The sequence below is a fragment of the Carcharhinus amblyrhynchos genome, chromosome 8, assembly GCF_965287045.1.
Source record: "Carcharhinus amblyrhynchos chromosome 8, sCarAmb.v2.hapA, whole genome shotgun sequence".
Taxonomy (NCBI): Eukaryota; Metazoa; Chordata; class Chondrichthyes; order Carcharhiniformes; family Carcharhinidae; genus Carcharhinus; species Carcharhinus amblyrhynchos.
This window is the reverse complement of record NC_137331.1, coordinates 39,283,845-39,296,629: the sequence shown is the minus strand read 5'-3', so window position 1 is coordinate 39,296,629 and position 12,785 is coordinate 39,283,845. Positions and strand designations below refer to the sequence as shown.

General features: G+C 45.7%; 1 protein-coding gene across 4 annotated transcripts in view; it reads left to right on the top strand.

The window, feature by feature from the left end:
• Positions 1 to 12,785, top strand: part of LOC145346527 (zinc finger protein 236) — a 122,615-nt gene that overhangs the window by 86,131 nt on the left and 23,699 nt on the right. For all 4 annotated transcript variants that reach the window (XM_080193906.1, XM_080193905.1, XM_080193907.1 and 1 more), the window contains exons 22-24: positions 6,087 to 6,446; positions 8,557 to 8,705; positions 9,881 to 10,121. In XM_080193906.1, the coding sequence (XP_080050032.1) occupies positions 6,087 to 6,446; positions 8,557 to 8,705; positions 9,881 to 10,121 (750 nt within the window). The remainder of the gene's footprint in view (positions 1 to 6,086; positions 6,447 to 8,556; positions 8,706 to 9,880; positions 10,122 to 12,785) is intronic.

The following is a 12,785-nucleotide window of genomic DNA, read 5'->3' as shown; positions in this document are numbered from 1 at the left end:
TGTGTTAACAGTGTGCACAAGTCAATTTCTATGGCTGGGATTCCCCCCGCCCCCATCATGGAGAAAGGAACTCTGGTGATGGGACAAGCAACCTACGCAAAATGGTGTAGACACCAGTGGGACCAGAAGATCGTGCCGGTGTCCAGTGGCAAGTTGCCTCCACTACCAGAAAACACACTGCAGGTTATGTGGTTATATCCTGCCCTATGTGGTTATAGACTAGATTCTAAATGAGTACCGTGGTTTGCTTTAAACTTCAAACCTATGAGCCACATTTGCTTAGTGCACATTACATAAAGAGACTTGTTTGAAGGTAATTAGACTGGACAGTTTAACTGCAAAATTGTGTGCACTAATAATTTCTTGCAGGTAGTTAGGTTGTTTTCATCTTAAATGCTTCTGGTGCAAAGCTTCAGGACCTGGAGTGGTACAGCGGTTAGCACTGCTGCCTCGCAATGCCAGGGACCCAGATTTGATTCCTGGCTTGGGTGATTCTGTGGAGTCTGTACCTTCTCCCTATGTCTGCATAAGTTTCATCCGGGTGCTCCGGTTTCCCCCCTACAATCGAACAATTTGCGAGTTAGGTTGTTGGCCATGCTAAATTTCTACTTTAGTGTTCAGAGGATGTTAAAAGATTAGTAGGGTAAATATGTGGGGTCATGGGGGTAGGGCCTGGTGGGATTGTTGTTGGTGCAGACTCAATGGACCAAATGGCGGCCTCCTGCACTGTACTTTATTCTATGATTCTATGAATTGCACAGCCCATGCTTCCACTCATTAAACTTTAAGTGGATGGAAAATTGGGAGCAATGTGTGAACAGCTTTCTGCTACCCACTTGCCAGTATCTGACGTTGAGGTTGGAAGATTCTAAATTTACTTGATGGTGGAATATAGCAGGTACACGAAAGCCTGAAATTGAAAGCAGAGGATGTTTGTGAAACTGTCACTTCAGACCACCCTCATATCAATAAGTGGGTCATGATCATACTTGTCAGTTGCCACTTTTTATAAATGAAGCAAAGGGTTCAAACTTGTTTTGAGAAATTGACTGAGGTGCAATCAGCAGGCAGCCTGGGCCGTTACATATTGATTTAATACCCTACATAGTCTGGTTATGATTACAGCAGCAGCCACAACTTATAATGGACAGCCAATTCTATGAGGAAAAAGGATAAAAGCAAGACTCCTTATTTACAAACAAAATAAAGAACAGCTGAATCTCTGTGCTCTGAGTAAAAGCTCACCAGTGATGTCTTTCTGTTTGATGAAGTTTGGGAACGTGCTAAAGGTTGTGGCAGTACCAGTATGATTGTTGAATTCCACTGCTCAATTTCTCTTTGAAGAGCAGATTAATGGGTGCAATTTCAGGGTGATTGCTGGACATTTAGTTCCATAATCAGACCAGAAGTAAGCCTATCAAAGTTAAACCATCTTGAAGCTGCAGGCCAAGTGTGACATATGTGCAATTGTGTGCTAGAACCTAGTAACGATATTTAGTGTTATTTAGAGTAATGGAATTAATTATTTAACCTTCTTTAGAACTGATTTGGGATGTGTAATATATTGGGGATGATCTTACCAGTTCGTCTTGCCAGTGAGATTGCAAGGGAGGTGAAAGACTGGGTTCGTGCCTGGTTCTTGTCTCTCGTGGTGATACCGGCTCTCCCAATTGTGATGCTGATTTAAATATCGATGAACTAATTTTAATGAGTTTAGTGAATCCGGGACACTATCGTTCAGGCTCACTTGCCTTAACAACCTTGCTGGTGGAGGTACTCATTGGCAAGATCACGTATGATTCTCTCACCAACAGGGATCTGATGGGATGGCCACATCGGTGGGACTGGAGGCCGTTGAGGCCCCTGGGTTGGACAGAGGTATGCAGTGCTGCTTTGCCAGTGCCAAGCAAGCCTGGGGTCTTTGGCCCTGCCCAACAGCCAACCTGGCATTGCCCACTGGGCACCAGGCAGTGCTAATAGGTGGAGCCTATGGGGAGGGCGGAGCCTGAAGATAAGGCAGCACGTGTGTGCTGTATAATATTCAATTATGGGTTGGGAGATTCATGATTGATTGTGGGGGGGGGGGGGGGGCGGGGGCGGATTGGGAGAGCTGAACGGGGATGGCGATCGATTTGGGGGGCCGGGTGAACAGAGGTGGTAGAAGGGGGAATTGGATACAGCGATTGGCTGGGGGGGGGTTGCTGCGATCGGGTTCATTGGGCTGTGATTGAATGAAAGAATCCTACAATACAGAAAGAAGCCACCTGGCCCATCGAGCCTGCACCGACCACAATCCCACCCAGGCCCTATCCCCTTATCCCTAGACATTTACCTGCTAATCCCTCTTACCTACGAATCTCAGGACACAAAAGGGCAATTTAAGCATGACCAATCTACCTATCCCACATATCTTTAGACGGTGGGAGGAAACCAGAGCACCCAGAGGAAACCCACATGGACACGAAGAGAATGTGCAAACTCCACACAGACAGTGACCCAAACTGGGAATTGAATCCAGGTCCCTGGAGCTGTGAAGCAGCAGTGCTAACCACTGTGCTACCGTGCCACCCCAAAATCAGCACATGCGCAACGCTGGCCTCCCGATCGTCGGCCAGCTCTGCGACCCCAGCATTGCTGGCTGTGCAAACCACCACTACCCCCCTCCCATAGCCAAATCGCTGGTCCCTTCCCCCCAGAATGTTGGGCCAGGGTCCCCTTGGCACTGCCCAAGGGGCAAAGTGCCAATGCCCATAGGGCACCTAAAAGTGAAGCCTAATGGGGGAGTAGGGCCTCTGGAGGGCGATTGGTATGGGTGGGGAGTCCCACTGCCACTTTGCATTCCAACTGAGTGGTAAAGGAAGGGAGGCCAGCAATCGGGGTTGGGGGGTGTGTCGTGGCTGCAGAGGGGGCTTGGGACTGCAGTGGGTGGATGGGGGATGTTTGGGTTGTTGGTGGAGGGGGTTGAAGGGGTGTTGAGGCTGGCCGGGACACATCTTAGTGGGGTGGGAGGGGGGTAGTGGCGTTCGCATGACCAGCAATGCTGGGGTCGTGGAGCTGGCTGATGATCGGGAGGCCAGCACTGCGTATGTGCTGATTTTGGCACTGAAGATCAGTACATGTGCAGTGGCCCACTCAGCGCTATGCTGCCGGCCTGTCCAGCGGGAATAGGCCCCGCCCACTGATTTTCAGCATGAATCACGCTACTGCACTTTGCAGCGCATACAGTGTGAGAGATTCATTTTGAAAATCCCATTGGGAAAAAAATAGCAAATTTGACGCTTAGGAATTTTTTGGGAGAATCACCTCCCTTGATTTGTCATATTGCCAAAAAATGGGCACAATTCTCTCCCGTTTTCATGCTGGTTTGGCGCACTGCTTAGTTTCAAATGTGGACGAGTGTATTAATGGAGAAAAACAATTTCCTACTCTGTCGAGTTCAGAACCAAGGGACGTGACCTTAAAATTAGAGTCACTCCATTCAGGGAGCTGATGCCAAGAAGCGCTTCTTCACACAAAGGAATGTGGGGGTCTGGAACTTTCTCCCCAAAAGTCTGTTTACAAAGAATGTATTGCACAAGCAGACAATTTGTCCTAATTGTCTATTGTTTGTGCTCCACACGAGCCTCTTCATCTAACCCCATCATAATAGCCGCCTCTTCCATTTTGCTTCATGTTGACATACTTCCCCTGAATTTATTTTTGGTTTTGCTCATTGTTTTTGGTTGACAACTTCTTCACAAGGCAGCCTGCCTTAATTCATATACATTTAAACAAAACCACACATTTGCAGTGATTACTCATGACAAATGCAATGCATCTCAATCCTTCAGCAGTTAGCTCGAAAATCAAGTTGAAGCCGGGCAGGGTCAATTGAAAATTCTAAAGCTGTGACTAGGGTGGCATGGTGGCACAGTGGTTAGTATTGCTGCCTGACAGCGCCAGGACCTGTGTTCAATCCCAGCCTCAGGTCTCTGTCTGTGTGGAGTCTCCCTGTGTCTGCATGAGTTTCCTCCAGGTACAGCAGTTTCCTCCCATACTCCAAAGATGTGCAGGTTAGGTGGACTGGCCATGCTAAATTGAGCCTAGCATCAGGGGGATTAACAGGGTAAATACGTGAACCTATGGGACTAGGGCCTGGGTGAGATTATGGTTAGTGCAGACTCGAGGGCCGAGTGGCCTCCTTCTGCACTGTAAGGATTCTGTGATTTCTATGGTAAGGCAAGATAACTGGAATTAAGATCAGATAGGTCATGATCAAATTGAATGACGGAACATGCTCGAGGGGTCTTCTATTTTTGTGAAATGAGTTGCGAATTTGGTTCCTGCAGCATAACAACACATGATGACCAGTTTAACTGCCCAATCCCATTGTGTTTTTAAAAAATAAATGTTTTCTCTTCCGCACACCATGCTACACTGCCAGAGGATCCAGAGGCCTTCGACAGCTATTTTCCTCCCTCTATCATGCAGCTCCTGCATGCTGGCCCAAGAGAATACTGCTGGGGTCATGGGTGCAGAAATAGGGGCTTAAAGGAAGTTCAACTTGTATATTCCAAACCAAATTGGATCTATTTTCAAGTGCAAGAATCTTGCTTATGCAGAATTCTAGTGTCTTGTTTTAGGTCATAGAATCCCCACAGAAGGAGGCCATTTGGCCCATCAAATCTGCACCAACTCTCTGGAATATCTTACCTGGGTCCTCTCCTTTGTCCTATCCCCATAACCCCACGTATTTACTCCACTAATTCCCTCAACCTACATATCTGTAGACATTAAGCAATTTAGGGCAACTTAGCATGGCCAGTCCACCTAATCTGCACATGTTTGAGCGTGGGAGGAAACTCCACAGCAACAGTTACCTAAGGCTGGAATCGAACCCATGTCCCTGGTGCTGTGAGGCAGCAGTGCCAACTGCTGTGCCATCTTGCCAGCCCAACAATAAACTCTAAGCCAGGTTGGACTCTTGGGTTGCGTGTCTGCTAATATACAAACACACGTACGAATTAGGAGCAGAAGTAGGTCATTTAGCCCTTCAGGGTGCTCTGCCATTCAATAAGATCTGATTGTGGCGTCAACACAACTTTTCAGTTCCCTTTGACTCCCTTGTTAGTCAAGCGTTGTCACTGAAACTGCATGTATGGAGTTGTAAGAATGTGATTATGATTAGAAATCACTATTGTAATAATGATAGAGCTAAGCACTTGCAGCTGAAATATATCAGAGAGGGGTGTCTGGTGCAAGGGGTTAATTTAATAGGAAGCCCATAGAGAGTTCATACAGAGCTGAATCTGAACAAATGTCAGTTTCAAACCTGTCAGGGCACAAAATTCTCTGTTTCCCTGAGGATGTGAGCTGTAGACAATGAGGTAAGAATGCAGTAATTCATTTTGGCCATTGCTGGGAAGTGTTGAAAATAGCCTTGGAAATAACTGATGATGTCATTTGGTGAGAAGTATTCATAGAATCCCTATGGTGAGGAAAAGACCATTCAGCCCATTGAGCCTGCATTGACAACAATCCCGTCCAGGCCCTATTCCCGTAACAATGCATATTTACCCTGCTAATCTCTTGACGCTAGGGTCAATTTAACATGGCCAATCAATCTAACCTGCACGTCTTTGGACTGTGGGAGGAAACCACGCAGACCCAGGGAGAATGCGCAAACACCACACAGACAATGACCTGAGGCCGGAATTGAATCCGAATCCCTGGTGCTGTGAGGCAGCAGTGCTAACCACTGTGCCATTGTGTTGCTCTTTCCATTCATTTGATGGACTGACATGGAAGGGAACAGAATCACTTACATTGGCCAAGAAATTCTGCACATCTTTCAAACCCCCTCAAGGTGAACTTATTTAAAAGTCTGAGAATAATTCATGATAGTGCTGCATCATTTATGAAGTTATCAAGAAATGTTAATAAATTAGAAACTTCAGTGTCCCTTACATTCTAAGATTCATCATAGTTCTTTGGCAATGGTCCTGAAATATTTTGGGTACCTATCACTTTCTGTTTAGAGTGTGCATATTTTTCTGCTCTTTCTTTTTAACGATGCAGAAAATATACTTTTGCATTTTGAATTTCAGGTCAGAAGCACTTCAAATGCCACGTATGTAGCTCTCCCTTCTCAACCAAAGGTAGCCTAAAAGTTCACATGCGACTGCACACTGGAGCAAAACCTTTTAAGTGCCCGCATTGTGATGTGCGATTCCGAACTTCGGGACACAGGAAAAGTCACATACAATCCCACTTTAAGCCCACATCACTGCCAAAGAAAATCCGGAAGCCTGTAACACGTCAATCCACAGAGAGCTTACAGCCCGTAAACTTGCTGACTACTGCGAATGTTTACATTACTAACAATGGAGTTCTCACCAGCCAGTTTGATCAGAACCTTCTCCAGCAGGGATTAGTTGGACAAGCTATTCTTCCTGTATCTGTGTCAGGTAATGTTTTTAATTATTTAAATATTTAGCATTTCTCACTTTTTGATTGTGTCAACTGCAGTTATCATTGACAAATTCATAGAACCAGATAGCCTGAACAAGAGTCTAATGATTCAAACATTTTAAAATGCATTGGGCCGGGATTGTTTTTTTTGGGTGGAAATCAATGAGTTTATTTGATGGACCTGTGAAGCATCAGGAGTCAAAGGGCCTGATTTTACCATTTTGATTCGAAGTGCCAAGTCTGGGTGTAGTACAGATCCGACTCAGAAATCCGCATTCAGTCACCCCTATAGGCTCCCAGTCCAATTTGCACTGTGGGTGGGGCTTGGCGCTGCCAGAACGAACTGCAGAAAGTGGCTCAGGAGTGTAAAGCGGGAGTGAGGGTATATTTTGGGGAGGGGGGTTTGCCACTCTGCGGGTGATCGGTGGGGGGGTGGGGGGACAGGGGTGGCGATTGGTCTGGGTAATGGGGAGGTGGATAAGGGGGGTAGTGAAGTGTTGGGGGGGGGAGGTAGAGGATAGGGGGGAGATACACTGCCTCCCTTATCCACCCCCCCCCCACTACCCAGTCTGATCACCACCCCTGCCCCCAGCCCACCCCACCGATCGCCTGCAGAGTGGCAGCGGACCCCTGCCCCCCCCGCCCCCCAGAGATCCATCTGACCCACCTCCCCCCTCCTACCCCCCCCACCAGAGATGCATCTGACCCGCCTCCCTCCTCCCTGCCCCTCCCCAACCAGACAGCGATCTGACCTCACTTCCCTCCCCCCCCCAACCAGACAGCAATCTGACCTGACTCCTCTCCTCCACTCTCCCCCCCTCCCCCCACCCCCCAACCCGACAGCGAGCTGACCTCGCTCCCCTCCAACCCGACAGCGAGCTGACCTCGCTCCCCTCCAACCCGACAGCGAGCTGACCTCGCTCCCCTCCAACCCGACAGCGAGCTGACCTCGCTCCCCTCCAACCCGACAGCGAGCTGACCTCGCTCCCCTCCAACCCGACAGCGAGCTGACCTCGCTCCCCTCCAACCCCACCTCCACTACTGATCTGAGTCAGAGAGCTGTTGGAAACAATGAAGGCCCTCTTTAGAGGCTGGAGAACCCAAATTAGACTTTTATTTAGCAGGTCCGTAACGCCACGGTCCTGGATTGGCGAACACGGCAGTAAAGGGGGAAATGCTGATAGAGTTGGGTGGGAAGTTCATTAATTCAATTTAAATGCATTCAAATGCATTTAAATCATTGCGCCCAATTTGGGTGCAGGACGGGTCTGCACCATTTGGGGGTCTCAGTAAAGTCGCAATCTGCTTGGACTCGGGTGCAGATCGCGATAAAGACCTCGCACCCGATTTTTACCACAATTTCGCTCCTGAAAACGGGTGCAAGTTGTTGGTAAAATTGGGCGCAAAGTTTTTGGTCTGCTGCAGGTGATGTAATGTCCCTCAAGTAAGTATTGTTGGGGAATCAATACCTTTATTTAGGTAAGAAGTCTCACAACACCAGGTTAAAGTCCAACAAGTTTGTTTGGAATCACAAACTTTCAGAGCATTGCTCACCTGATGAAGGAGCAGTGCTCTGAAAGTTTGTCATTCCAATCTTACTGTGCCCACCCCAGTCCAATGCCAGCATCTCCACATCATGTTTATTCAGGTAAATCGGGTTTATTTTGAAGCTGGTTTCAGTGTACAATATTGCTAATGTCTAGTCATTTATTTCAGTTTTATGATTTGTTTGTAATCGCATTAATATTTTTGGCCTTTGACACTAATTTCACATTTGCACATGTGCACTAGCTTTTAGTGACGTGCAGTGATAGCTAAATCCTTTGGCACCTTAACAGCTTTTAGTCTCTACCAGTTAAAAAGAACTCTGATTTGTGTTTTTTGGATCCAGTAATGTCCATTAATTTTTATTAAACTTGATGGAATGTTATTCCAATTCCATTAATGCTTTTAACCTTTGACCAAAATAATGTCACATCCATCTATTCATTGACTCTGGAGTGCCCAAAATCTGTTGATTGCAACTAACAATTGGATCAGATTTTAATGTACAGTCTGCACCACTTTCCTTACTTAACCTGTTTGTGTCCTTGGATTTGTTGGCAGCTGGAGGTGATTTGACATTGTCACTTACAGATGCCAGCTTTGCCACCCTCGAGGGAATACAGCTACAGCTCGCTTCCACTAACCTGGTTGGGCAGAATGTCCAGATCTCCGGCATTGATCCCAGTAATATAAACAACATTACGCTACAGGTATGGAGTGTGTCGTCACAGTTGCCATGATGAACTTCAATGCTCTTGTTGTTATCTTCTCATTACAGGGTTACCACTAACATGAGTTTAACCAATCAGCACAGCCAGGTTCTATTACTCTAAGTGTTTGGTTTAAATATTGGAATCTTGCGTTTCATGTTTGTAACAGGTAGAATTGGAGGAGCTGGGGGTGGAGCCAGTGGAGGGAACAACCCTGCACTTTAATGGATAGGCCCAAGATGCATTTAATATTAGGCTTCCTGCTTCATTATCATCAAACCAACAGGCTGCTCAGAGAATGTAAAGATGAGGCTGCTCTTCGCATCGCAGCGCCCTTGTGTAAGTCTGTTAACTTACAACCCACCTGGAAGGGGCGCAGGAGGATGGATAATGGTGGCCAAGATTCGGGAATGGGTAGTGAAGCAATAGCTAGCTATGACTTGTGTGGTTTGATTGTGGAGTTATGAGGATCACTGCTACCCACCTCCAATTTCATGTTGAGGTAAGTCTATTTTAAGCACTTATCTTGTTGGTTGTGGCTTACAGCAGCCCCATTAAGGCTGACCTGATTTTCCTGAACCCCATCTCCAATCAAGGCAACGCAATATTGCACTGAGAGTGTATTAACATAATGATGCACTAACTGCTGCAGACAGACATGATGGACAAAATGGGCTCCTGTGCTGTAAGGAACCTGCTATGTTCAGATTGCTCCTGTGTATTTAAAAGAATTTTCAACTGAGTAAAGATTAAAGGCTCTGGCATTAATAAATCATAGAATCATACAATGCAGAAGGAGGCTATTTGGTTCATCAAGTCTGCACCGACCACAGTACCACCCAGGCTCTATCCCCATATTCCCGTGCAGTTACTCTAGCCAGTCTCCCTGATGTTAAGGGGCAATTTAGCAGGCCAATCCACCTAACCCGTACATCTTTGGACTGTGGGAGGAAACCCATGCACTCAGAGGAAACCCACACAGACGCGGGGTGATTCAAGCCGGGAATCGAACCGGGGTCCGTGGCACTATGAGGCAATGGTGGTAACCATTATAGCACCGTGCCGCCCCAATTCAACTGAAGTGTCTATCAACTGGTATTGTTGATATGGTTAAGCAAACTAACTTCTTAATTAACCTGATTAGTATTCAACTGGATACTTTTCCACCTCTGCAGATTGATTCAAGCATTTTGCAACAGACATTGCAACAGGGTAACATGCTGACTCCACAAATGACTACTGACCCGAACCTAGCCCAGCAAGCCGGGACTCTCCAAACAACAGACAATACAGTACCTGCAAATGTGGTGATCCAGCCACTCACCAGCCTGCCAATGCAACCGACAATAACATCGCCAACTGCCATGGCGATGGGAAGTCTGACTGAACAGGAGACTGTGCTGACAAGCGGTTCTGGTGAGAAACATTAATCTCTTCCCCATTTTAACATTTGCATTAAGATTTTGAGTTCACATTTTGATCTTTTGCCACATCCTGCTGTCAGATGGTATAAACGTACTTTTTCCAGATACCTTTGCTTTTTCAACACAGCATACTTTTTAATTGCACAGCGCTTGATACAATATGAAGTTTATGGAGACTCCTCCTTGCATTTCAAAGGTTGAAATTATAGTAGTGCATTAAGTATGTCAGCAATGTCATGCTTTTAGTTGGAGTTTAGACTTCTGGACTATTTTAGTACTTGCTTCATAGTGTAATGTGTGCCTCTTTCCGACCAATCAGCCAAACGTGAAGAATATTAGTGGTCATTTTAAACTTTTGTATTCGAGGTTCAGGACCAAAAATACCATAAGGCAATATAAAATTGGACTAAAAAAAGTAAGAGAATATATATGCCATGCAACAGACAGGTTGGGGTGTGTCAGGAAGCAGCTGGAAGATTTTGTGCTGACACAAACCATGGGTGTACCATGTCATTTTTCAATGGTATTTGAACCTAATATAGCCTTGAAACGTCCTTCGGTATTATTGTTAATACGTAAAAGGATTGTTGTTTTCAGTTTATGCTGATTTTCATTTGAAAATATGGACAGACATATAAACATGTCTGATTTTCTGTTCTTGGAGATTTTTCTCTGCCCAAAGCCTCCTTTGATCACTCCAGTGTCCCCTGTCGATAGTTTAACCTCCATCACAACAAGTATTGTTTTGTTTCTCTCCTTTTTGAACAGGGAAGGACCAATGACGTTATAATTATCTGAGACCCCCTCCACTTGCCTGTCTTGGCATTTCAACTTAGAGACTTTCAGCTTGGGCAGAGAGACTCCTTTTGTACATTGAGACAACATCTGGCATGATCTACAGCCTTTTTCCTCTTGTTTCTTTCTCGATACACCTGAACAATTAGATTCCTAACAAGAGCTATTCCCAAATCTGTGAAACATATCACTCTCTTTGTGCTGCAGCTTTAACATTGCCAAGAAGCAGTATCCATTTTGCTGCGTTGCTGACTTTCCAGTATAAATCTGGATTGAGGATGTGCTTTGACTCCTGAGGGAGTGTGAGACTCATTCAGTCAGGAAATCCCACTGCCAGAGTACTGTCTTTCCAACCCTCCTGAATTATCCTAGACTCTTCAAGATTTAATTTCCTGCTACAAGCAAAGGAGAGGGAAATATCATAGGATTTCTAATTTTTTTTTTCATTTTTGTTTTCGGTGAGGATATGTGGCAGCTTGGTGGCACAGCGTTAGCACTGCTGCCTTATAGCACCAGGGACCTAGATTGAATTCTGGCCTCTGCACTACTTGTATGGAGTTTGCATGTTCTCTCCATGTCTGTGTGGGTTTCCTCTGGGTGCTACGTTCCCTGCCATAGTCTACAGGTGTGCAGGTTAGGTGGATTGGCCATGCTAAATTGTCCCTTGGTGTCCAAAGATGTGTAGTTTAGGGGGATTAGTGAAGTAAATTGGGATGGTGAGGGTAGGCCTGGGTAAGATGCTGAGTTGGTGCAGACTCGATGGACCGAGTGGCCTCCTGCACTGTGGGATTCTGATTTCACAAATTGGAAATGGGGGCAAAACGCTCTTTGATTTGAGGCAAAGGTAATATAATGGAATCTCCTGCATCGTGTCCAACCAGAGTTGGCAATATACTTGGATAAATAGTGCAGTGAAGGCAGCTCCTTTGCATTGTCAAACTGGGTTTTAAAGTAATGCACGCAGGGCCCTTCGACTGGGGATTGTTTAATACTTAACTAGCAGTTGATCTGAGTGTTTATGGAATATATATACTCGTAACCAGCTAAGCATTTTTAACTTTACCAGCTGGACAGGGAGTTTCTCAAGGGTTTGCAGTTTGAGCCAGGAAGCAAGCAGTCTTTGGTGCACACCTGTCACAGATTAATAACTTTTTCAGTCACAGTATGTTTATTTTCTATTCAGGCTAAATGGAAGTGTATTTCCAAATGTGGTATAGAAGTTATAGTTTAGTAGTGCATGAGAAGATGTATTATGATGTAAAACTTTTTTAATATTAACTTTCCCCCTCAAACAACAAGCTACCAACACACTTCTAAGGTAGCCATCAGGGATTGTCTGGGATTAGCTATGAGTAACTGGACACTCCCACCGTTTGTTATGATTCCACTCGATGAATATTCAGTGCAATGATACTGAGGTTAGGTGATCATGGTGTAGGGCAATACAGGTCAGGGAGTGATCTCACTGGATAGCGTTGGAATAGGCTGAAGAGGCTGATTGGCCTACTGTTTCTAATGAGATTCGTTCTATGCCCATGTTGTACGTTGCACAGTAATTGTCACAACAATACTTTTCTTTCTGCTTGAATACTTCGAATGAGGTTTTGACCTTTTTGATGGAATGGGTGCTCTTGCTGGGGGAGCAGTTTAGCACATGTCGTCATCCATGTGCAGTATCTCTGAGCAAAATCCCTTCAAGTCCCTTAGAGCAAACGGTTGACTTTAAACTTAAATGCTGGTTTCAGAAAGAACCCTTGCAGCCAGTCTGAGCTGGAATGAAATCCATTTTGTAACAGTGAAAGGGCACACCCCTGACTGAGCCACTTGTACTTCGGATGATTTTGTTTCTGTGCTTATCCAG